Raw genomic sequence first — 27,225 nt, forward strand, 5'->3', positions numbered from 1 at the left:
TTGATACACATATTCTCAAAAACATGTATTTATAATAGCATTTGAACGAATGAAGAAAAACAATTGGCTACCTTACCTTTCTACTATATGGATTAGTAATTACAAGATTAGTATCATCAGATCCAGATAGAATATATTCTCCTGTATCATTCCAGCATATTGTATTCACCTGTGAATAAATATTTACTAGCTACATTAATTTTGAAGAGTTTTAAAAATTACATATAAAAATATTAAAAGTACTGTATTTAATTTGGCCACAGCAAAATATTAATGATTAATAAATAAAGTATTGCAAGATCCTTCATTTGGCCTCACATTATTTTTTTTTCTCAGTGTGATCCATTTTTAATAACACATCTTTTGTTTTCTTAAGCAGCTGCCACCCTCAAAAACCATTCTTGCAGGTTCCCCCACCCCAGTCCGGAGGGCATTTACTTTGTGAAATTGCAAAGTATCAGGGGGTAGCGGCCACAGAATCAACTAAATTTTCACCTGTGCAAAACTGTTCTTGGGTGACCCCCGAAAGGAACATCTCTGCACACTAATGTCTTGCCATACTTTTCGTGCAAGATTATTCTGCGTCCGGCGCATCGCCAAAGCAGCAGAATTATTCGGAAATCGCAAAGGCTGTTTTTTCTCGTTTTGAGAGAGGCTGCTGGCCACTCTTTCCTTTCTAATCTAAAAAGTGGTGGGAAGGGGGGGGCTTTAAGAGGAGGGATTTGGCCTCACATTATTAACATGCCTATTTTTCTGAAAATCAAAGCCACCAAAATATAAGCCACCCCTTCAAAGATGAATCAACTCAACATTAAGTATGGTTTTCTCTTTGAATAAGATATTGTTTTCTGCTTCATTGACTTATGTTAATCTATACTTTTCTGGGGGTTGATTACTAAAGAGAATGTGTTCTAATCTTTTTTTTTTCTTCTTAGCTTTTTCATGTCTCTTTTGGATGGTATATAAATGTGGTTTATCTCCAGGTGTCTGCTGATGGCTGATTAGTCTGAATGCAAAGTTTTCAGGAACTCCCTAATGTCCTGCATGTCCTGATTTAACCTGGTCTATATTGTCTATGGCAGTGATGGCAAACCTTTTAGACACTGAGTGCCCAAACTGCGCATGCATGCCAAATGGAAAAGTGCAAACATACGCATACACGTGCGCATGAATGGACATGCGCAGCAGAGATCTGAATACCAACTGGCTGGTAGGAGGCGAGGCATCCCAACACCAGCAGCACGGCAAGAGGTAAGATCTTTTTCTTTTGTGAGCTTTTGTTTCATTGTTTGCAGGAAAACAGAAACTCACAAAAGAAACACCACAGAGATCTGACCTGGGGTTATGGTGTGCATGCCAGCAGAGTAGGCTCTGTGTGCCACTTCTGGCACGCGTGCCATAGGTTTCTCAGACATCCAGCTCATGAAAGGTGATTTTTCAAGAGCAACTGGAATTTCTGGTTTTTCTTTGAAGACATTTAGCTTCTCATTCAAGAAGCTTCTTCAGCTTTGAAAAAGCACTTTTGGGACCTGGTCTATATTGTTTAAGTCAATACAGGTAGTTCTTGATTTATGACCACAACTGTACTAGAATTTCTGCTTTTAAGCAAGGTGATTGTTAAGTCGTACTTGATTTTACAACTTTTTTGCCATGGTTGTCAGGTCACTGCAGCCATTAAGCAAATCCAGTTTTCCCCATTGATTTTGTTAGAAGTTTGGGAACTTTGCAAATTGTGACCACATGACCCTAGGACACTGCAAATGCTGCAGATGCAGGCAAATTGCCAAGAACCTGAATTTTGATCAGTGCAGTTGTAACTTCAAACAATTGCTAAATGAATGTCAAGGACTAGCTGTATTGACTTAAAATCTTAATATGTAAAATAAGCAATATTGTTTAAGTCAGTATAAACAACTATTCATTTCTTACAGATCACCTATGCATGTGGGGTACTTCAACTGCTCACACTCACTTATCTCACTGACCATTTGTGCCCTTGTGGCTGCCCTCCCCAGTGCCACTTCTCAGCAGGGGCTGAAGTAGCGGTCCAGAGCCTTCAGCAGCCTCAACCAGCCATCATTGTCCCAAGTCTCTACTTAGGCCTAGTGCTATTGCTGCCATCACTGTAGGATGTTGTCTCAAGCCTTGCACTGCAGCTAGCCACCCCAGCATGAAGTGCAAAGCCGCAGCCATCTCTGCCAGCCTTTACTTCACAGACCCTGCCATGCCCAGCCAACTTTCCCACTGCTGGCAAGACATGCCTGGCCTGGCCATGTGTGAAGTAACAGCTGGCTGCACTAGGTCTTCTTTCCAAACCCGCTTGCATGTTCTCCAAATAGCATGTGCCAATCTTGCAATGAAGAACAGCAGGGCTAGTGGTCACAGAACATCAAGGCCAACATGATGAGTGGGCTGCAGGTGGCAAAGATGGCAGGCCAGCAGGGCAAACAGAGTCCAGGGTAGAAGAGTCAATGAACACAAAGCAGCAGGGCAACAAGTGCAAGGCAGCAGGCCAAAAGGCAGATAGGGCCAGCAGGATGAGCAAAGTGCAGGGTGGTGATAAGGGGAGCAGAAGCAATATAGTGCCAGGAGGCCAAAAGGGCAGAAATGGGAAAGAAAATACAATGTTCGTTTCCAAACAAGGGCTTTCTTTCACTATATGAAATTGTTTGCAACTATCTTATTAAATTAACCAAGGTTGCATGCTACTGTGCTTGTCCATTTATGCAATAGACACTTTGAAATAAAAGAGTACTCTTTACTCTGGAGATCCTTGCCTACTCTGCAAATCTGCCCCTCATATTTTTATCTTGTTTGCAAGCATATAATCATTTCCAATTTTAAATGAGAATTTTAAAAGTGTTTACAATTTTTAAAGAAACAAGAAATCACTTACACAGCCATCATGCACATTCAATGTTGCTTCAAGTTTTAATCTTTGGATAAATTCTCTTCTTCCTGGGGAAAAAAACATACCAGAAGATTAACTGACATATCTTAATATTTACAAAAAACAAATGAAAAACTCCATGGCTCTCAGTTTTCTGTGGCAGGTATTGCATTGTATGTAAAGCCAAAATTATTAAACAATATTTAGAGACTGGGAATTTGATTTCCTGGACAATAGATAAGCATTTGTTCAGTCCAATCAGCCAAGCAGCCAAAGAGTTATTCAACAAGCATTTAATCAGAAATATATACCATTACACATTCAATATGTTCAAGGCAAAACTCAACTTCCCCCAAATTTGAGTAAATTTTCCCACTTGCCCTCAGCATATGAAAGTTTACTATGATGACTTTTCCTTGAGGAGTAAATACATCCCTATTCTCTTCTTTTGTTTCATCTGTGAGGGCAAAAATGAACACTTCTGGGAAAATGAATTGCTTTTATTTTAAGGGTAACATCAATTGCAATGATAACCAAATACCTAGTGTGGAATTTTTTTAAAAACACAATACTAATTGAAAAATACAGAATAATAATAATTATGATGAAGATGAAGAAGAAGAAAATGTGATTTTACAGCATTAGTATGAAAGTAGCTCTCCAATTAATTTAAACTATGTGTATTTTTCTTCTACAGTTGTAATCAAATAACATATTTGCCGTCTGCAATTAATTCCATAATTCATTTTGTTTTATTGAAGAATAATTATGGAGCTAAAGCAAGAAGTTTCAAATCAAAGTACATCACAATTTGTGGGCATTTGTAACTTCACTTTATCCTACAAAATAATGTGATTCCAGTTGCTGTATTTCTTAATTTCTTCAATATAAGGAATCATTATATATTGTTTTTGTCATTAAAACGCATCTGTGTTCAACAAAAATACTCTACAGAAAATTCATATTTTAAGAGTAAGCTATATTGGTAACTGACAATTCTGACCTTGTTTCCTTGATTGACATAATTATTCAACTTCAACTATTCAACTATTATATCACTATTTTTAAAAGCTTAATATAATTAATCAATTTTAAAGTAATTCTTACAATCTATTTTAATTTTAATTGTTGAAATGAATTTTGCTGTCACGTGATTACATTATTATGCAAAGAAAAGCAATTTGTCTATAGTAATATTGTGATCTTTATTAGACTTTTAAACATACGACACAGCCAAATGAGTACATAGCTAAATATAACCCTTCCTGCTTAGTCAATGATAATGTTACACATACTTGAATGTTCAACTGAAGTAAACAGTGTTAGAGCAACAGACTAGATTTAAAATGTTAACTTGTAAGTAAATAATGTTATTTCCACTATAACAATAATGCAGCATGCTTGCATAACTTAATTTTTTTTAAATATACTTATTTCCCATGTTTCATATTATTTACAAAACAACTGTATAAACTCAAGAGATTATTTTTATAGGAAGCAAATTACAGGCCCAAGAGTGAGTCTGACATACAACACTCACTTGGTTGAATTTCTCTGTGTGTGGGGGGGGGGGTGGGGGGGTGGATCTCCTTCTATTTAGACAATTACAATCAAAGATAAAGGTTTTTTTGTAAGTGGGAAGAGGATTTGTATATGTTTATTTTCACTAGCATTCAGTTATAGGACCCAATAGTGGTACAGCCATTCAGGGATTTACTAAGAATGAGAAACAGCCTGAATAATTTTCTTGACATGCACAGTCATCAACCAGATTATCTTTCTCAAATAGAACTTTATTTCACCTTTCTACCCTTTTCAAATTGTTCCTGATTATATACAGAGTTAAAATTAGACATCCATTCAATGACTATCGCTCACAAACTCAAAGCGATTTAATACACAGCCTTTGCACCATTCCAAAATCAATTCTGTTTTGTGGAGTCCATCTTCAAAGTAACAGCTCAAAGTTTTGATTGCTCTGTACATAACCTGAAAAAATGCAATCTGTGTTGGATACTTTAAAATGGAACTGGGTTTTTTTGACTTTCTTCAGATCCTTGCAACTGCCCCAATGTGCAGAAAAACAGAGGCAAAGTGTATCCTGTACTTCTACAGAAAGGCATAAGTACTTTAAATATATTTTATTTCTGCTCATAAAATATGTGTTGGCATTTAAAGCTCAGTCAGTCGATGGATAACTGATCTTAGAGGTTATAACTAAAAGCTATACCAATAAGCAAACTCTATCCAATCTGTTATATCTTCCCAGGGATCTTTTGCCAAGAAAACATGTAAAAAGATGTGTTTCCCCACTTCTTTCACAAGGCCCTAAATAGCTACAAATTGTAAAGCTGTTGTTGAATTATGTTTTGAACTCTCTCCTCTTAGGCAGATAAAGGAGTACACTGGCTCATGGCATTCCCTGCCTGTTCTGTTTTCCACAGTCTGCAACAGAGAAAAAAGATTTAAAAGAATCTGAAGAATTTGGAATGCTATTACCTTCAGATGACTATTACTGGATGAAGTTTTTATATATCGGTGCCAGAGACTTATACTGAATGATAAATAATTTAGTCAATTGTATTAAAGAAAAACAATTACTGAAACCCTAAATAATATTCTGATATATTTTGTTGTCTATTAACTGCATATGAAGTGCTTGCAGATGTGAGAAAGCAAAACTATATTAGAATCTAGTCAAATCCCAAGTGTGCTGAACAAATAGTTGTGTCATCCAGTAAGAAATGCAATGTTCAGCAAAGACTTCTCAGAAGACCTATAAACTTTTTCAAGCTGCATTGGAGAGCTACTTTCATACTAACGCTGTAACATTATAAAGGAATTCTGTGACTATAAATCTGTATCAAAAACTGAAATACTGCCATGAAATTAATATTCTGACTATAATGGCTGGTAGGCTTTGGTTATTTTTAAAATGTATTTTAAATAGTTCCTTATGTTTTTTATAAAATCACTTCCCAGCAACAACATATTTACATATTCTCTTTAGTTAGTTCATTCATGGTGATCCAGAATCACTGACTGAATTTTAAAAAAATACTGTCTACATCAAACTTCGACTTGCATAGTATATAGATGGTTTCATGTAACCTATAGTATCTGGTCACTCAAGTACATTAAAATGTGCTACATATAATCAGTCTAGATAGATGGATAGATGGATGGATGGATGGATGGATGGATGGATGGATGGATGGATGGATGGACGATAGTTGGGAAGGAGGGATAGTATAACCTTTGAAGTAGTTACTACCTATTTTGTTCAACAAAGATGAAGATATATATTAACTGGAATAATTTATTATTCCCAATTTTATATTCAATTTTTAATTTGCTTTGATATCTTCTTTTTTTTAACTGTTTATATACCACTACTGAACTGTAGGAGTTTACATTTTAAGAGAAACATTGATTATATTTAATACTTTACTTCTGTTCAAAATTTCAAACATTTATGCCTCAAACTTTTCAGCTTTAAGTCAGTTTAAAACTTGCATTTTTTAGCAACACAATAAACAATACTGTAAAAGTACCCTGCTATTTATATCCTGTTTAATCTCAAGAAACGTGATGCATCTTCATCTGTTATAAACTAAAATGTTTAACTGCTTATCAAAAATTAATGCAATACAAAGAAAACATTATTTGCTTTCCTGAGTGTGTATTCTAAGATTAGTTTTTTAATGTGATGTTTGAAAGCATGTACAAATGTTGCATGCTTTAGACGCTGAACAGGTGTTTCATGTGGCAGTAGGAAGAAAATGCCACTTTTTATATTTTACTGTATATATTTTACCTCATATTGTTTGCATCCGTGAATGTTGTTCTTACTATGAACAACTTCAAGTGGTTTTATGTGGCACAAATGTGGCATATAAATCAAAATAATAACTCAAATCAAAAATGTTTTGTTTGAATGGATGCAGCAGTCCTAACAAAAGTAAGTATAGTCCTTATGTTGTTAGCATGTTTAGAATTTGTTTTCTTGATACCTTTTCAATCTACCTTCGGTCATACCTGTTTACTAAACACCTTTTATCCACTTACTGTTATGTCAGAAGTTCATAGAAATATTATCAGGATCACTGATACAACAGAAAAAACAAATGTAAAACAGCTAAAATGTTAAGCAGCAACTAATAGCAACAACCTGTTCCAATCATATTCCTTTAGTATTATTATTAACATTTATATGCTAGCTGAATGGTTCTGAACAACTCTAAGTGGTTATAGGGTCTCAGTATTTTAACTGAAAGCAACAACTAGAACTGATCTTGAAACTAGCAGTGTATCGGTATCTCTAGAATTTAAAGGTCTTTAGGAGAAAAGCCAATTCATTCTGAATGTAAACAAGTCAACCTGACATGTTTTAGTTCATCTCTTCATAACAATGAGGGAGAATTCCAGGAATTGAAAAACCATTGCCAAGTCTTAGATACTGCATTGACTGAAATATTCATCTGGACTAAACAGAAATGGATGAGGGGCAGTCAGTGGCCTAGTACTTTATTAAATTATATGCATACAACACATTACTCAATTTCTTTCAAGTTAAGCAGCATTTTACAAAGTGGAGTAAAGGGGTAAGAAATAGCAAGCTATACTAAGCAAAGATAAGCAATAAAAAAGAGAAAATAGCTGGCTATAGTTAAATGGGGATTCTATGCCCAACATGTCTAAATGTATAATTATTCCCATCTTAATCTTAACCAAATTCAGATAAAATGTTTAAACAATAAGCATACCATGATCCTCCAAAATATCACCTTAATCTCCCTGCAATTGGGATGCAATTGGAAGACTACTGTTGAAATGAACTTGAGGAAACTTATCAAACTGCCTTTAATATTGATATTAAAGTGCCATAATAATTAAACCCTATTATATACATAAATGTTCACCTATTTAGCCATGTACTGATGGCAATGAACTTGTAATTCTGCATAATATTAAGTGATCTAATTTACATGGAAGAGAAGCAATCACTTATCTGGTTAATTTTTTAAAATCAGCTTCCAGGAGAAAAAGCCACAATTTGGTGTAGCAGATTTCTAGACCAAGTTTAACAGATAATACTTTTGGAAGAGAGTATTGGGAGAATAGCCTATGGTAATTAAAATAAGTTTGGCAGCATCTTTTCTGCAGCTCTTAAAACTTTTACCTTTTAATAAAATGTAGTACTCAGAACAATTACCCACACACCCCTTGGTTTTTGAAAGAGGATATTCATTTTTATTAGAGTAGTATATACTAAAAACAAATCTGGGAGCAAGCAAATATATACTGGATGTAAACACGCAAATCACAGGTGCAACTCTGCTATCACATTTTTTCTACCAAATATCAGCCTTTTAATAAATTATATTCTAATATCTAAAGTACTAAACTTTAATATATCCACAGCAAAACCACACAGGAATCATGTAATTGGGCAGTTTGAAAAACAAAGTTATTAAAAAATTGAAAAAAATTACTATGGCTACCATCCAGGTATTGATTAAAAGTAATGTTTTTCTTACAAAGTTTTAGAAAGTCCATAACCATACATAGAACACAGTGAAAATTTAGTGCTACATTATTTTTCTGTATTAATAAACACTAAAAGATAACAATTTGATTTCATTTCACTGCCCAACACATTTAAGGCCCACTGTAGATTAGCTGAATTTTGGTAAAAATTTAAAATTAAAAAAAAACCTATCCATTCTGCACAGAAATGAGGTTGCTGTCATATTTTATGACTGATTATTCTGGAACGATTGGTACTACATCTTGTGGGGGGGGGGGAATCCCAAAGTCCATGAAAGCCTCCTCACGTTTGATTTAAATGTTTCGAAGGCTTATATGTGCTTGTTTAGCTCATGCTAATGGAAGGCAGCAAAGGACACTAAGCCCCGTCCTGATTTCTTCGGTGCCACAGTATATCTTTGAACAGACCGACTAGGGCAGAGGACGGGGAAGAAGAGCAGACCCCACAGTCCAGTTGCTACTTGATGAAACTAAACTCCGCTCAATTAATTGAGACTTGCTCCATGGCCAAGTGCAACATGTGCCGAAGAATGGGATATTAAAAGGCAACCAAAGAAAAACCGCAAGTTCGACGTTTCGTGTTGGGAAGAGGGGGTTTTCTTTCCCAAGACTCGCCGAGGAAACTGGCTAAAAGGGCAAAGGGGCACGGAGGGCGCGGGAGAGCTACATCGGTCGAGGTTTTCTAGCCGTTTTTCCCGACCACCCTGGGCGTCCGACCGCCAGTTCCCCGTTTCGACATTCAAGCCTACACGGTGCCGCTTTAAGGAAGAAGAGCTGACGGTCAGAAAAGGCGCTCCAAGACGGCGGTCCCGACGGCTGGCCGTCAAAAGGCTCGAACCCCGAGCTTCGGCGCGCGGGGGAATCGACACAGGGCCGCCGCGTCCCGGCGCCCCCGACCCCGACCCCGCCCTCCTGCCCCCGCTCTTCCCTCACCTAGATACCGTCTCCGCAGCAGGCCCGGCTCCTCAAGGCCCAAAGTCCGCTTCTTCACATCCCACAGGAGGTGGGTGCAGCACCCCCGGGACATGGCCCCGCGTGCTCGGCCAGGCGGATCGGAGCTGCCACCGCGGGCGCCAGCGACATCAGTCGCTGCCACTTACTGAGGGCCACCCCTCCCCCGCTTCACCATGGAGACCGTGCGCGCGCCTGGCGCGCGCGTAACCACTGCCACCACCGCTGCCATTCACCTCCCTCCCTCCCCACCATCGCCTCTTCGGAGAGCTGCCACAGCAACAGTAGCTCCTCCCCCCCCGCCCACAGACAGGGAACGGCTCACTGGAAACATCGCGAGAGTTAAAGCGGTAGAGGAATAACTATTCGCAGGTGTCGTGCCCTGCGTGTTGTGTTTCTGGACGGAGACCAAGCCACCCGCAAGCCGCTTTAAAGGTCTCCTTCCCTCACGTCGTCGACAACTGAACGCTCAAAGGGGTAAACAAATCAGGACGAGTTAGAGGGCGGTGGCAAAGGCAGGTTCGGCCCTGGCTACCGTGTGTAAACAAGCTCATCGTTGGAACATGATTTCCGAGCCTATGTTCCATAACAGAAAATAATAGTTGCTTCACTCGTCACTGCTTCGCGCTCGCTTTACTAGCGTCATAAAAAGTAGACAAGAATTGACATCTCCTGTCATCGGCACCAGAGAGAAAGCCGGTGGTGGCAATAGGCCTGGCTGGCCAATAGCACGAAGGACAGCTGCTTAAGCCACGCCCCTTTCCCCTTCCAGCAGCAAATCAGAACGAAACAAACGGGGCTCGTCCTACCACCGGCTTATGTCCGTGGGGCGGGTTTTGCTTCTACTCAGGCCGTGTGAGGAGGAGGAGGAGGAGGAAGGGAAGGACGGCAGGTCGAGCGGCGCCGTCACTGAATTCGGGGCTCCCGCTATCACCGCGCACACACGATGGCGGCTGCCGTGGCTGGGTTTCGTGCTTCTTACCACCGTTTCTTAGACAAGATCGAGCTTATGTTGCCGGCCCGGCTGCGCCCTTTGTATAACCACCCTGCAGGTATTGGAAGAAAAGAGGGAGGGGAGAGGAAGGGGAAAAGACCGGCAACTGAGTCGCTGGAGGTGTAAGAGTGTTAGAAGGTGAATGTGAAAATAAAAAGTTAATGGACCTGCAGACGTCCACTTGAAGAAGGCCTGTCTTTTAAACAGCCGTCTAGAAAGCGTTTTCCAGGAAATGCAGTTTTACATGTCATGGCATCATAGTTGTGAGAAACCAATATTTCCGTTATATTTGGTGTGTTTTGCCCCCTCCAATTGCAGTATTTATCATAAAGTGACCACATGTGATATGTCAGCATGTCAAATATCTGGCTAGTTTCTGAGGAATTGAAGTTGAAACCCAATTTACCGTGAAGTTCATTAAGTGACCTTGGACCAGGTACTGTGCTTTAACTTTATTTTAATGCTTTCTTGAACTCCCAAATGAAAGGCAGAATATAAAGAAGACCTAGTGCATGGCCAATGGTTAAAGGGATGTGGCATTACAATTTTTTTCCCAAGAAATTCTGCAAAGTATTCATCTCTCTTCTCTGGAGGACAGAGTTTACAAATAGCTAGACTGGCCTTCCCAAGTTTTTGCCCTTTGAATGTTTTAGAATTAGAATTCCATAAATCATTGAACATCCTAGCTATGTGAGCAACCATCCTATAAACTGAATAAATAAGTTCTAGTAGTTGTAACTATATAGAGATTTTCAGTCATCCAGGTCATGGTTGTCCCAAAGGTGCTTTTTCCAGTGTTACAATGTATGAGAAGCAAAATGTTTTCAAGAAAAAACCAAGAAAGTCCAGTTGCCTTTTGGAAAAAACACCCTTAGGAGTTGTACTTCAAATTCATTTGATAGGCGCTAGGTTGGAGAAAACTATAAAATATCTGGACAGAATGAGGGTAACAATCCAATAGGATATTTCACAGTGTCAGATGGGAATATCCTATAACCTCCTTCCCCATCCTTTATGAAGCCCCCCCCCCCTTAGCCAAAAAGATGTTGAAGTTCCAATACATTTTAAATCTTATAGTATCATGTATAATTTAAAGTTTGCCACCTACTACTTCTCCTTCGGTTTTAGACTAATATAATCATCAAGGAATTACAAAGCTTACAGAAAATGTAACATCTGTTTGCTCTCCTTGACACAGAAGTTTCAGAAATAGGATCTATTATCTTTATTGCTAGCAATAAAGAGTGAAAGACTGAATTAAGGCAACTAAATGGAAAGTCAAACTGTCATACAGGAAAAATACAATTGATAAGCTGCAGCACTACAAAATAGATAGTGACTTTAATTGCTGACACTCAGCCTAAAATTAAGGTTCTAAGATTAACCTGCAGAGTTGCCTCATCGTGAGATGGAAGGGAAACAGATTTAATTAATAACAAATAAATGTGTAACTGTTAGTACCTATTTCAAAATAGATAGTTTCTAGGGAAGGAGTGCTATTGGTTAAGTTGCAACAGAAACTTGCTAGTCTGGAAAAGATCATTGCCGAGTTCTTGCCTGCCCAGAAGTGCAGACTGGTGTGCTTGCCCAATGGCTTGTGTCAAATCCTTGTTAAGAAAAATTGACAATGGCTGCTGCTCCCTAATATTTTCAAATAAAAGTTGCAAGGGGAAAAATATCTTGAAGCCTATATTTAAATTAACAACTAAGTACATCTATTGTTCAGCTATTGTTATATTACAGCTTGCTGCAGACACACTTAGAACTTTTCTTTCTTGGGGTTCTAAAATCCTGTCATACTGCACTAACTAGAGCAAAAGTATTTTTAATTTTAAAAAATGTCTTATCCCCATTTTGGTTGGTATGAGTTGTGGTGGTATCTGGACTATAAGGACCTTGTAACAGTTATTCATGCCCCATCACCATTTATTTGTTTCATTTCAAGTTGTTTTATTTGAGGCTGTCTTTAGATGAGGATGTCTTTGAAGATTACATATCAAGAAATTTCAATTGATCTCAAATGCAATTGCATGGTTGTTAACAGGTACATGCTAGTACTACAAACACCTGTGCTCTGGCCTTGTGCTGGCTTCCTATTGGCTTCTGAGAGCAAGTCAAACTAAAGCTATATGGCTTGAGTACTTGTAGGACTGCCTTTTGCAACCAGTTTTATCCAACCCAACTTGCATGTCCTGGAGGAACCTGTTTGTGGTTCCCCAATTCCATGAGGTAAGAATGGTGGCCTGCAGGTAGTGATTGGGTGTGTGTGTATTTGTGTGTATATTTATCTGCCCTTTGGAACTATTTCCTTCAGAAATTCAGTCAGACCTTATAGTATTGATTTTCAGTAAATTGCAACAAATAGTTTTTTCAAAGCTTTTGGACATGAGTTGATGCCATCAGTTACTGATTGCTTTATATGTAGTTAGGGATTAGTTATTTTTTATGTCTGTAGTTAGACTGTAGACATTTTATTGCATTGCATTGGCATACTATAAACTACAAAGCACAAATTCCTCATCTCGTTGATATATTAAACTGTATTTGTACCCCTTTGGATTTATTCAGTGGAAGAAAGGAAATGTGGTATATGTAACAATTATTTGAACAACAAACTGTTATTTCTTTTATAAGAAATTAGCTTCAGTATCTCTTTGGTATACTTATCCAGGTTAGCAATAGCTGGGCTGTGTAAGAAGAGAAAAATTATTAACAAAATTATTTCCCAATCACTTGAGTGTAAATTGTATTTGAATATAAGGAGAGATCTGCTTATTTAATCTAGCAATCTGTCCTATAGTGGCTCAACCAGTATCTATGGAAAACTCACAGAAAGAACAAGAAGACACCAACACCTTACTGTTTTTCTTCTTGAGCAACAGATTTTGAAAGGGAAGCTGATGCCAGTGGTTGTGGTGGTAAATAACATACTGAATAAAAAACAAATTTACCTTATTTCCAAACTTCGTAGCTTTTCTTCTCCAACCTATTACATTGGTTGTTCCCTAAGTACTGTATATACTCGAGTATAAGCCTAGTTTTTCAGCCCACTTTTTGGGCTGAAAAAAGCCGCCTCGGCTTATACTCGAGTCAGTGAAAAATTTGCCCGAAATGGAGGAGAAAAGGGGGCGGGGCCATGCCGCTGGGTGACACTCGTGAATGGCCCAGTGCCCCTGTGAGTTTCCCCTCCCTCTGTGTCAGTTTGCCGCGCAGCGCGCACCGCACCATCCCCCCTCCTCACGTTCTAATGTAATGCAGGGCTGTCTTACGATTCCCCTTCCTCCCCCTCCTGCCCTTCTGCAACGATGTCCCACCTCCTCCTTGTTATGGCAAGCAGCCACATAGCGATGTCCCACCTCCTCTGGTACAGTGATCCAATGATAGGAATCACTGTGTCGTGTGTCATAGGAGGCGGGACATCGCTCCCGCGGCTGCACGGGACATCATCATCACAGCGGGACGTCAGCATCATGAGGTGAGTGAAGTATTTCATTGAATACACCGCTAGTTTACTGTTTTTCTTTGAAATAAATATTCAAAAACATTATTGGTATCTATTTTTATTTTTGAAATTTACCGGTAGCTGCTGCATTTCCCACCTTAGGCTTATACTCGAGTCAATAACTTTTCCAGTTTTTTGTGGTAAAATTAGGTGCCTCGGCTTATATTCGGGTCGGCCTATACTCGAGTATATACGGTAGCTGTTCTCTATCCTACTGTATTTGACGTGATGAACACAGATATATTCAATGTTCCAACTGTAGTTAGTTGCACTATACATTTATATAAATTAGTATATTACTGATTGTTGTATTGAATTATTGCTTTTCTCAACAGTTACACAATGAATCATTGTTTTTGCTGAGCTACAACATCAGGATAGTGTTTAGGCATTGTCTTCTTAGCTTTAGTGTCAGTTTCTGTTCAATTTTAACATATTTTCAAAGTCCATGCCATGTGAACCTGGAAGAGTTTGATGGCCTGATTTGATATACTATGACATTTGCCCTAGATTGGGACATAGCCTGCAGTATTGGAGAGAAATATTTTTACTTCTGGCTTGTGAAATATTATTTGCAGTTAACACTTTCATTTCTTATTCTAGTAATTCCTTGCACTCTACAGACAATCCTATTATTTAAGATGGCTAGTTATCATGCAGTGAAAAGTGAAGTGTTGGCAGTAAAAGAAATTAGCTGATGTTTTTTATTCATTGTAATACTTCTATTAATAGAAAACTTTAGAACATCTCTAAGGCAGCAAAAATAACTAACCCTGCTGGGAAATAATTTGTGGCTTGTAAAAATTTAGTATTTATAAAGAAGAAATCTTATAAAACAACTGCTAGTTACAGTTCAAAGTAGCATTCATAAACACCTGGAACAGGACTGGCATAAGATAGGTATAGATATACCAAGATATTCTGAACTAAACTTAAGTAAATGAAAGATTTACCAAAGCAAAACCTGAAATTAAATTATGAAAAAAATAAGAGCACTGAGTAACAGAAGTTGTGAAAAGCAATTTGTACTCAAAACTAATTCCTATGCTGGACATGTACTCAGACACATTTCTCCTTGTTCCCTATTCACCTGACTAAACCATTATTTTACATTTTCTTCTCATCTTATTAGTTGCTTAGCATTTTAGTGAAAAGTCAAGTTTAAAATCTGATCAAGTCTTGATGTATGCAACTGCCTGATCCAACAATATGTATTTAGCCTAAATAACTTCATTCTAGGGGCAGCATGATGGCTCGGCATTTAAGATGCTGGGCTTGTCAGCTGAATAGCCAATAGCTCAGGTTTGAGACCCAAGTGCCATGTGATGGGATGAGCTTCCGTTCTGCCAACCTTGCTGCTTGAAAGTATGCAAATGCAAGTAGATAAATAAGTACCACTTTGGCAGGAACATTACTGTGTTTTGTATTTTCATGTTATGAAACGATAAAACGATGGCCACGATGATCGAATTATCACTCAGACAACACAGGCCTTGGCTGGAAATCAGATATGAGCACCTCTCCTTGATTGGATAGGGGAAACATTTAAAACTTTTTAATTTCATTCTACAATAATTGTCACAACCTTTATATCTCATATCATTTAAGAGTCTATAATTACAACATTATTTTTTATGCAAGGCATATCTAAGTTTGTCATGAGTTGTTCATTAAAAATATTTCTTGAATTAAATAGAGTTTCATTATCCTCTTTGTCTCTGTACCTACTAGTTAATATAAAAGATACATACATACATACTACCAGATTTCAATAGTTTTCTGAAAGATTTAATTAGGACTGAGTACCTCAAAGTATTAACTTTAATTTGTAAGGTAGTTATCAAATACTTCCCTAGAATGGTGTGAAATTTTACATGTCTAGAACATCTTTAAAATAACAGAAAAGTAGAGGTTTTTTAAAAAAAATGCACTACTTAGAGATGCAATGCATACCCTACAACATTACTGAACTTAGTGCTTTCCAAATAAATTGAGTAACAAGCTCCAGAAATCCTGGTGTAGCATAGCTATTGACCATGCTGAGTTGAAATGCTGGAATTTAAATACCAGGATATAAAAATTTACCCATATCAAAAGATAGGCCAGCTGATGCCTGCTAGGTAGTTTGGATTTCAGTGTTCATCAACCCCAGGGAGTACGTAAAAGATTAAAGTCTAAAGCAGGAGTGTCAAACTCAAGGCCTGGGAGCCAGACCCGGCCCAGCGGTGTGTGTGTTTAGATCTGACCCATGGGGCTGGCCCTGGAAACAGGAAAGGACTAGCCTGCGGTGCCTCTCCCAGTGAAAACGGAGCTTGTGAGTGTCACGTGAGACCCTCATGAGCTCCATTTTCGGTGGCAGAGGGTTGCAGGAGGCCGTCGCAGCTGAAAATGGAGTTTGAGAGCCCATTTTTGCTGGCAGAGCACTTGGGTCACCACAGGCGCCCCTGACATGAATGATGTTGAGCTAGCCATGCCCACTCTGGCCCCCGAGGTCAAACACAACCCTGATGTGGCCCTCAAATCGAGTTTGACACCCTTACTCTAAAGCAGGAGGTTTTGCTCATATTGTCCTTTGGTCCTTGGACATTTACCAACACCATTTCCAAAAACCTATGTAAAACTTATTTCTAAATAGGAGTTGGACTTAACATTTTTTCTGGTCACAAAATTACTTGTGAAATAACAGCTATGTGGATAATCTAATAATATCTTTAATTTCAGAGCGATTTCAGCTGCCCAGTTCTCAATCAATTGCCATTTCAATCACAATGGGTTTCTCTCTTTTAGAGAAATGTTGGTTTGTCATTAGGGCTCACCAGAAGTGTGATTAACTGCATTTATCTAGCTAAAACAGAGATAAAGCTTTGTTTTTGTGCCTGGAACTACATCTTCCAAACTGGGAATGATTTTGAGTTATTCTTAGTGTGAGCCACTCCTGAAATAGATCTGTTCTCTTCCCCTGAGGACACTGTTATAAGGCATTGCATGCAAAACAACTAGACCTGGGGACAGTTTCTTTCCTTGTGCCATCACTGCTGAACACCTAATCCTTACCATACTATTTAACGTCTATGTACATTTCCCCATGTTGTATGGCTGTAGCATTATTGTTATCTGTCTTACAGTCTTTACTTGGTACTATAATAGTACTTTTTGGTACTATAATTATGATTATTACTCTGTTGCTTTGCATAGACACTCAGAGCTTCTGCATTGGAAAATTCCTTGTGTCTAATCACACTTGGCCAAATAAAGTATTCTAATGAGTCTAATGTTTCATGCAGAATGCTTGCATCTGGAATATCATGACCTGCTTCTGCTTTGGAGGGATTACTTCTGTAAAATGCTGAACCTTCTGCCAGTAGGATCCAAAGGGAATACTGTAGAATAGTTTTCTATAATGGTCCAATACATTTTATACATCCATAATTATTTACTTATTGATAATATGTGCTTTTTCTTCTGAGGCTTTGCATGCAATGTCCTACCTGACATTTAAAAAAAGGAACCCAATTATTACAAAAATTTCATCCATCCCTTGAATTCATTTTAGAAAGTTCTTAGATAGTTTTCAGAGAAATTATTTCTAGTGAGCAATATTATACTGTGGAATATTTCACTTCACAAAGAGCAATTTATATCTCTTGAAGTATATTATAAACTTATATGATCCCTAACCTGAGTGATTTTACAGTTACAATCTCTGTGGGATAACAATAAAAAATGAAAATGTAAGAGTAGCTTGACGAGGTTAATTGTTAGAACACAGAATAAAATACTGTATAAAGTTCTATGACCTAGGGAAAAAGCAGCTTTATGAATCCATTTTAAATATTTTATTGTATCAAATATTGGGAGGTTGCAGTATTTCAGTGAATCCAATAGCATTTGGGCAAAGGTTAGGAAAATAAGGGGAATTTCCATTGTATAAGTAGGTCTACTCTTCCATCCCCAAATCTGAGAGAATTGCTAGAAATCATGGTTTCCTATTTTCTAGCCTGATGCTTTAACTGCTAAACTCTCTGAAGTTTACTTATATAATTTTTTATTTTTACTGTTTATTTCTGTCCCAGTTATTATGATGACTCAAAACACTTTTTATAGTTTTGTCCCATGCTTACATCAATACCATCAACCCTGGTATCCTTCTGGGGTGACTTCAGGAGTTGGTGGTAGGAGACTTTGTGCTAACCTGGTTCACTTCCTTTCTCTGTGGGTGTTCTCAGTCGGTTTTAATAAGCGAGAGATCCAGGCCTGGCCCATTGCTTTGCAGCATCTCGTAGGGTTCAATACTCCCTCTGTGCCTATTCAACATCTGCCTGAAGCTGTTGAGTGAGATTATCCATCACCATCAATGCTGATGATACTCAGCTGTATATCTCAGCCCCTGGTGAATTAAGCATTGTCATGATCTCCCTCTCGCAATTCCTGGAGGCTATTACAGGCTGGATGGAGAGCAATGGGTTGAAACAATCCTGGCAGGACCCGAGTGGCTGTGGGTTTGGGTTCTTTGGTCCACGGAGAATTGCCACCTTTAGTCTTGGATGGAGTGGCACTGCCTCAAACAGACCTAATGCATTGTCTGGGGGGTTGTCCTGGACTTGTGATTCCTACTTGAAGAGCAGATGGCAGTTGTGGCCTGGAGATTGTGAACCAGTACTACAGATTGTGTACCAGTTATGCCCTTTCCTGGACCAACAATACCTATGCACAGTAACTCATGCCTAGTCACCTCCCATCTTTTCTATTCCAATGTGCTCTATATGGAGCTATCCTTGAAAAGCATCTGGAATTTCCAGTTGGAACAAAATGCAGTGGCCCACGTGGTTTTGTGCAGACATGTGAATTCGTGTTACCAGTCCGGTGGAAGCTGCATTGGTTACCAGTTTGCTTCTGCGTGTAATTCAAAGTGCTGGTTGTTACCTTTAAAGCCCTTCATGGCTTGGGACCAGATTATCTGAGAGACCATCTCTTGCCAGTCACATCCACCCAACCCATTAGATCAGACAGGCAAAGAATATTGCGGGTCCCATCCCTTAAGAAGATACATCTGGTGGGACCCAGAAGAAGGCCTTCGTGGTTGCTCCCACCCTCTGGAACATCATCACTGCGAAAATTAGACTGACCCCCACACTGACACTCTTTCAGAAGGCCCTGAAGAGGTGATTCTACCAACAGGCCTGGGGAACCCAGAGCAGGATGGAGCACATTAAATGGCTAGTATGAGTGCGTGTTGTCACTGGAGGGTAGGGGGTTGCATTATTATTTTATTATTTTTATTACTTTTATATTGTGTTTTTGTTTCCTATGAGCTGTCTTGGATTGCCATGAGTGAGTAGGCGGCAATATAAATTTTGCAAATAAATAAACATGAAATATTTCTACAAATGAGGAAAAGCTGCATTCTCTTCATTCATTTTGGAAAAATGTATTTTTGTCATCACAATTTCTTTTTTCTACAATGTGGAGATACTTCACGAATTTAAAAACATGATAAACTACCACATAGGTTTTACTCATAGAAATTTAATCATAGCTTGTTTCTTTCTTGGTTTGCAGATCAAAAAATGTTTTATTGAAACAAATTTAATAGTTTTTTGAGACTAAGTAAGGTCTTCTCTTGCAGGTCCTAAAACAGTGTTTTTTTGGGCACCTGTTATGAAATGGGTAAGTTGATTTGATTATTCATACAAAACATAACATAATTCTAGTATTTCCTGTGTTAAAGGCCAGTTATATATTTTAACTATAGTTTTTTTTAAAAAACCTGGAGAACCTCCTGGTAGACGAGCCCTTTCTTTTGCATAATCAAATCTTTGAGAAAAAATTATTGTGTGAAATGTCATCTGAGAACCTGATGGGAAAAAGAATATCTCTATCAGACGTTAGATGCAATGTAATTTCTCAAAAGTCTATATTAAAAATATTTTTAGTTGTGTTATCAGACTTAAACAAGGAATGCATTATAGATCAGTTAGATTCTAACATAATAGAATAGCACTTAGACTTATATACTGTTTCACAGTGATTTACAGCCCGTCTCTAAGCAGTTTACAGAGTCAGCATATTGCCCCCAACAATCTGGGTCCTCATTTTACCGATCTATGGCTGGCTCAGTGATCTCATCTTGTATACAATTTCCTCAACTTGTAAGCTGCCTAGAGTCGCCTCTTGGGTAGATACCCATGTATATGTGTAGCATATACATTTCATAATAAATAAATAAGTAAATAAAATCTTCATGTGCCAGCTGAAAACAATCTCAAATATCTGGGCTGGTTGTTTATAGTTTTCTTGGCCATTGTAAAGGAGGTTGGGAAGTTGTCACTTCCCTTCCTAGTTTCTGTCTCATTGGAATGGGAAAATCTACTATGTCATGATTGTGGTCAGCATCATCATGGACAGTTTGGGAAAGATATATCATCAATAGTCAGGTTTGTCCATTTTTCATGCCCCTTCTCTTCCCCCCCGCCCCATGAGACCATGGAAGTAGGCTGAAAAGTGAAATGACAAAAGTGACAGAGCATCTCTGGTTTGTATGACTGATATATGTCGGGATATAGATTAAATTGAGTTCCAAATCAATCTGGTTTTATTTGATACAAGCATGTTAATGCCAATCCATTGGATTGATATGGAATCATGTACCATTCAAATCCTAATTTTCTTGATATAATTTAAAACTCAAAATGGACTGGAACATTAACTCCAGCTATCTAAATGGCATGCATGAAATATATGATTTCAAACTAAATGTTATAGACCAGTAGTTCTCAAACACTTTGGTCTCAGGACCCCTTTACATTCTTAAAAATGATAGAAGACACTCAAAGAGCTTTGGTTTATGTGAGTTATATCTATCAATAATTATTGTATTAGAAATTAAAACTGGGAAATTTAAAAATATTTATTTTACTTCAAGGACAAAGAAAAGGGTCACTTGATTATACTTTGAGAACTGCTGGAATAGACTGTTGCACTTTGCTATTAATAAAAAATGAAAGTACTTTTACTGACACATTAAATTAAGCCATTGCTTTCTTATTACAGGGTTTGGTATGTGCTGGAATGGCTGATATGACTAGGCCTGCTGAAAAACTCAGCACTTCACAGTCTGCCGTCCTAATGGCTACAGGTATTATGTATTCTCTTTTAATTATCTTGTCTAGAGGGGGGGGGGTTAAATCATCAGTTTAATAGCAAGACAAAACTGAACATTTTATTTTGTGAAAGGTTTTCAAGCCATATACTTGAAATATAGATATAAAATTCTAGAAATGTTTATACAATTATTGACTTTGCCTGACTGTCTAACCGGAACACCTAAAAAACTGGTATATTTGAATCAAAAGCACATTAATCTAGAAATTTTGTTTAGGTTATATACATAGTCCTTGCTTAGCAACCACAATTGGGGCTGGCAACTTGGTTGTTAATATGATGAAGCCCTTAAGGAAGAAATCACATAATGGCAACTGTGCCTATGATTTTATTTTATCTTTCCTTTTTCCCAACTACCCTGCCATTTGGAATGCTTACCCAGTGCTAGAATAATTAGCAAGAAGGGAACTAATGTTTATATTTATATTCTTTGGGAAGGAATGCATAAAAGAAAATAAACCACCACACATGGGGAATACACATTGAAAAGAATGCCCTAGTGCCTGCACCTCTGAGCACACTCAGACCTGGAAGCTATGAGTGTGCCTGGCAAACAGCCACTTGTGTGTGTGTATGTGTGTGTCTTATTTCTTTTAATCTTTTCCAATTTTTCTGCCCTATGAGGGAAACGGGGAAACGGGTCAGGCGCAAGACAACAGATACTAGCTGTAATGGTAATCACATGACTGAGGAAAAAACTAAAGGTCGTAAATGCGCACTTTGGTCGCAAAAATATTTTTTATGACCCTTGTAATTTTGAACAGTCTGTAAATGAGATCTTACCTATATATAAATTATTGACTTTCAGCAGAGATGTAAGAAATAGTGCTAAATTCATTCTGAAAATTAAACTGACTGCAATCTGTACATTGCTGTAAAAGTATATCTTATTGGTTTACATACATGATTTTTCATCTTTTGCTTAGTTTTAAAGTTTCAGATTATCTTCCTCAAAGAACAGAGTTATTTTGTCAAATAAGTGTTACAGATTGCAAGTTTTAAACATTAGTTCCCATTTCATTTCATGATAGTAAAAACGTGAGCCAAAACTGTATGCAGTACTTTATTGCAAGTTCATTGCTGGATAACAGAACTTTTCAATAACATTTTTAATCTGCCATTCAAGCATATACTTTTCTTGTACTAGACTTGCAAATCTACAGATCTTCTGGATTTTAGATTAATATGGTAGTTTTAGATCACAGGTCTCAAACTTACAGCATCACGTTGTCGTCACATGATGTATCACAACTTTTCCCCCCTTCACTTTTTGGGCATGGCCAGCGCGTGATGCATCTAGCTTGGGGGCTGTGAGTTTGACATCCCTATTCTAGATGCTGTACGCTTTCATTCAGCTGTAAATAATAGCAATCCTATAATTACTAAATAAACTTGGTGAGAGAGTAGACTGAAAGGAAGAAGCTATAAGGTTTCCCTAATAGATTTTGATAAATTTTGAGAATGCAATCATTATTTTAAATTGGTAATAGATCTGTATTTTGTTTTCTAATTCAACAGGCCTTATCTGGTCAAGATATTCTCTAGTAATTATTCCTAAAAACTGGGGTCTGTTTACTGTTAATTTCTTTGTTGGCGGTGCTGGTGGCTCTCAGCTGTACCGCATATGGAGGTAAGTAATTAGGAAGAATGTTTGCCAGTGTTGCATTCTATTGTTGAATTCTGAAAGTTGTACTTCCAACGTATTTAAAAGGAATACGCTATGATAGGACCAGAAAAGAAAAAACAAATAGTAGCCCTCCCACCCATTTTTTCTCATGTTGGTGTCTGATCATATTTCCAACTATTGTTATAGGGAATTGGAGTTGGTCAGTATTATAAATATGTAAAAATAATTCCTGGTTTTTTTTAAAAACAAAAATTGTCCAATGTAAGACAGAAACATTAGATGCCTTATTAGCTGATAGTGTAGTCTTTGGTTCTCCTTAGTTCTCCTTCTGTTGTGTTCCCTACAGTAGAAGTTATATCTATAGGATAGGATTAGTTGGTTATTTAGCAGGCCAGTCTTTGAAAGCCTGCTATAACAGTTTTCATTTAATAGAAGCAATTTTTCTTAGGCTGCCATTAGATAATATTTTAGTTATCTAGATTTATTCAAACTCATTGTTTTCTTGTATAATGCAAATTGATGACCTGGTAGCAGCTATCTTGCTCATCTTCGCTTTGAACATTGCCTATCTTAAACATAAAAGTTCTTGGGGAAATGTTATTCTGGTTCTTCTACTAGTTACTCTCTTTTTATGCAATCCATACAGTATGTGTTATACATCTTATGTTTAATAACAGTATTATCAGAGCAGGTGGCAACAGCTAGGAAATTTTGACAGATCTTGAAAAAGCTAAATAGGACCAAACCTTTTTTTTAATCTGGATAAGTAACTACCAGGAGATTCCAAGGCTATAGATGATATTGGGATGTCAAAATATATATCTAAGTAGAACGAAGTGAAAAATGGAAAATCACTCATTTTGAGGTTTCATCTTGCTAAAAGTGCTGCACTATTGTAAATCAGTTTCTACAGATTGAAAATACATATTAATAGCAAGCTTAAGTGATATAATTTTAGATTTTGTAGTTGGTATAATTGGTATAACATGAAGCAGAACTTTTCTAACAAGTCATGCTACTAGAAAGAAACATATATGTGCACAAATAAACATTGCCAGCTACTTTGATTTAAAATAGGGTCGATCTACCAGATCTGAGCTGCAAAACCCAGATCCAGCAAAGATACAAATGTTTTCCTGCCATCTTATGGTTGTCCAGATTTTTGCAGTTCATATTTGATAGCCTTCCTTAAACAGCATATATAATAGAACCCGTCTTTTGAATTAAATTGCAAGCAAATTAAAATCAATGCAGTTTAGTTATACCTCTTATTGTATATCAAACATGTTTTTAAAGAACTGACAGGAAAAACAATATAGCAAATAAAAATATAATTTATAATGTAATGCAATGTTTTTTTCTTCTTCAAAATATATTGGCAATAGTGAATAATTTGTATTCTCTTTTTCTGACAGGTATAACCAAGAGTTAAAAGCCAAGGAACTGGAAAAGCAAAAGTAGAAATTTAGTTAATTTCTTCTAATCTCTGTGTAAACTACTTCTTAAGGGACCTACAATAGTTTTAATCCGGTTCAGTTGCCCAGTGTGAATTTTTACTAAAAGTGGTAGAGCATGTTTTTATATAAAATTAGAAAGCAGCCTCTTTGCATTTAAATAAACTCTTTAATAAGCTCCTGGTCTCTTCTTAAGGCCAAATACAACTGGTGCAAGTATTTTTAAGAACAGAAGCAAGATGACTTTTCCAACTGCTCAGAAACCTGAATTTGAAGGGGAAAAGATAATTTAGGGGACTTGGGCTCTCACACCATATTTTTCACCAGCAACTTAAATGTAATCTTTTCCAGGCTCATGGAACTGCCACTTCACAATCAGAAAAGGACATATTAGGTTTCAGGAGATGCATAGATGCCAAATATTTATTCTTCTTCAAAGCAACATTGCTACAGTCTTAATAGCTATAGATCTAATGGCCCGAACAGCACAAACTACTGTAAATCTGGGCAAAGGGTAGGAACAAGTTCATGTATTTTGCTATATTTTAGAAATCTCACTTTTTCAAAATATGAAAAATTGTTAGAATCATAGGATCATGTAAAAAAATATTTTTAGGGGATATATGTGCAAAATGCCTATTGGGATTTAAATTATATTTTGTTTTTACATAGCTAGAGAAATGTTACTTTTTCAGCATGCTCCTAAACTTCATAGACCCAAAGACAGATTAGGAAATAATATTGGTAGACACAACAGCTATGTGAATATGTACAGAGAAAATGAAGCATTTCATATTTGCTGAGTTATTTTTAAGTGGCCTACCTTTATACATATATGCAAGGCATATATTCAATTACTGCAAATGTACCCTACATTAGTCTGTCCTTGAAGACCATCCAGAAGTTACAACAGAGCTAAAATGTGATGATGCATTTCTGAGTGTCCCACATGTGTGCTTGTGTTCTGTTACTGTTGCATGAGCTGCATTGATTTCCAATTGTTTTCCAAGTACAATTGAAGGTATTAGTTATCACTTTCAAAGCCCCACATGGCACACGGCCAGATGGTGTGCCCAACTACCTCTCCCTTAGAATATCGGTACATCCCATTAGGTGAGATAGGGTGGGGGGCACTTTAGGTGCCTTCCCTCAAATATTGCCACTTAGTCAGGACCTGGGAGCATGCTTTCCACGTAGCTGCCCCTGCCCTTTGAATCTCTCACCTGAGATGATGGAGTGTATCATTTTAACCATTCTGTAGGCCTTGAACTCCTGATTCTTCCCTTAAGAATTATGGTAGGAGGGAGTAATGTCACAGGATTAGTAGCATGGGTTACTATAGTGCCTTGAGGGGATTTTATTTTTATTGGTTTTGCTATCAGCCGCATAGGATTACTATGCAAGATAGGCAGCCAATTAACTTCTTTAAATAAAAAATATGAAATCTGAGACCCCAAGATCTCACTCCACATCATTAGCCCACGTTCCTCTCTCAGGACCCTCCATCTTCACTTACATTTCTTTTCTTACTTTTTTTGCCCATTAACTCCCTAGCCCATGTTTTTGCTCATTCTAGGCCTGTGCTATTCCTTTCTGTGTGTAAAATTGCATATCTTTGTTCCAGTCGTCTTGCTGCTGGTTCTCATCATGGTTAAACATTTATTTCTGGGATAACTCATTATGATTTCCAAGCTTACCTGATATTAGTGGAGTGTTTTTTCCTTTTCCTCCCCTTCCTTGGATAGACAGCAGCACTTCAAAATAAAGCAATTGTATATAATAACACTACTACTCTTGCCTGATTGTATGGATGTATGGGTATTTAATGTTCTAGAGACTTCATAGATACAGGGAGGTTTCTATAAATAAGTTGCTGCTTTCCCATTTTTTAAGAATGGGTTATCTGAGTTCCCTTTTATTCAAGGAGGAAATTAATAATACTAGAGCCCAGCAGTATGAGTTCGACAGTGTAACGAAAGGAATTATGCCTCTTTAGATGTTGTAGATCTATAATTCACAGTACCATTCAGTATTAAATATGCTGGCTGTGGTTATTTTACATGGCAAAATTTGGAAAACTACAAGCTACATATAAAATACATTTTTTTTTCCAAACTGCTTTTTTTGACAACTTATGCAAACTGAGCAATGCCTTGTTTTAAAAATTATCCTTAAAAAATAAAATATGTTTCTTATAGGGAATGTATGTTGTAACAGTATCTACAACATGCTTTTCCTCTTCTGGGAAACATGAAGATAGTGGAGGATACTCATTTCTACCTCCCCACTCTACATTCCATTTGGGTGCACTACTTGTGTTGCTCCAGTTTGCTCAGTGCTATATGTTATGCAAATGCACTGAATTAAACCAAAACAAATATAATAAAACATAGTCTGGCTTTATATGATAGGAATCCAGCCACTTGAATTCCATTTATATATAATATAATTTTATAATTATACAAAATTATTCCATTGTCTATCATAGATTGAAAAATTGAGACATACAACAGACCACTAATGAAAAAAGTTTATTAAAATATTCACAAGAGTACAATGTAAAGCTGCTTATGAGAATATGGAGAAGAAAGACGATTTGTACAATAAAAAATTCCAGTTTTTTTAAAAGTGCAGAAATAAGGTAAAAAAGGGCTCAGTGTTGCATGGCATGGATTTACCTAGTGACAGGAAATCTTAGAACATCTAAGGTTTGGGAAGTTAACTTTCACAACTAGAAATCATTTGTCTTTTATAGAAAAGTACAGCACCACAAAAACACTGCTCATATACAAGTTGAAAGATTGTTTTACCTTAGTTTGGAATCTGAATTCAATACATGAAAAGTGCAACTCACAGCATTCACAAATAGAAACAATTATGAAGTGTTTCTGACAGTTACATGAAGAAACAATTATGAAGTGTTTCTGACAGTTACATGATTTTGTAATCTATTAAGACTTGGGCTTTAGGCTCATATGTTGATGACTGAATTACTTCTGCTTCTACCAAAACATACTAAGAAAAAGGGAAAAAAACTATAGTGTAAATTGAGCTAGTTACAAGACAGATCATAATTACTTCAAAAAATAATGCACT

General features: G+C 37.2%; 2 protein-coding genes across 7 annotated transcripts in view; one reads left to right on the top strand and one right to left on the bottom strand.

The window, feature by feature from the left end:
• DCAF6 (DDB1 and CUL4 associated factor 6) overlaps positions 1-9,632 on the bottom strand; it is a 47,072-nt gene extending 37,440 nt beyond the window's left edge. For 2 of the 6 annotated variants that reach the window (XM_032219317.1, XM_032219318.1), the window contains exons 1-3: positions 9,374-9,632; positions 2,897-2,958; positions 77-169 (exon numbers count right to left, since the gene is read on the bottom strand). In XM_032219317.1, the coding sequence (XP_032075208.1) occupies positions 77-169; positions 2,897-2,958; positions 9,374-9,467 (249 nt within the window). In that variant the 5' untranslated portion in view covers positions 9,468-9,632. The remainder of the gene's footprint in view (positions 1-76; positions 170-2,896; positions 2,959-9,373) is intronic. The other 4 variants (XM_032219314.1, XM_032219313.1, XM_032219315.1 and 1 more) reach the window with 3 other exon arrangements.
• Positions 9,633-9,746: 114 nt separating this feature from the next.
• On the top strand, positions 9,747-25,917 carry MPC2 (mitochondrial pyruvate carrier 2). Its single transcript, XM_032219865.1, has 5 exons — positions 9,747-10,443; positions 19,514-19,554; positions 20,938-21,022; positions 22,567-22,678; positions 24,091-25,917. The coding sequence occupies exons 1-5, from the start codon at positions 10,338-10,340 to the stop codon at positions 24,134-24,136; spliced, it is 390 nt and encodes a 129-aa protein (XP_032075756.1). The 5' UTR covers positions 9,747-10,337; the 3' UTR covers positions 24,137-25,917.
• Positions 25,918-27,225: the final 1,308 nt, after the last annotated feature.

Source organism: Thamnophis elegans, chromosome 6 (genome assembly GCF_009769535.1).
Source record: "Thamnophis elegans isolate rThaEle1 chromosome 6, rThaEle1.pri, whole genome shotgun sequence".
Classification (NCBI taxonomy): Eukaryota; Metazoa; Chordata; class Lepidosauria; order Squamata; family Colubridae; genus Thamnophis; species Thamnophis elegans.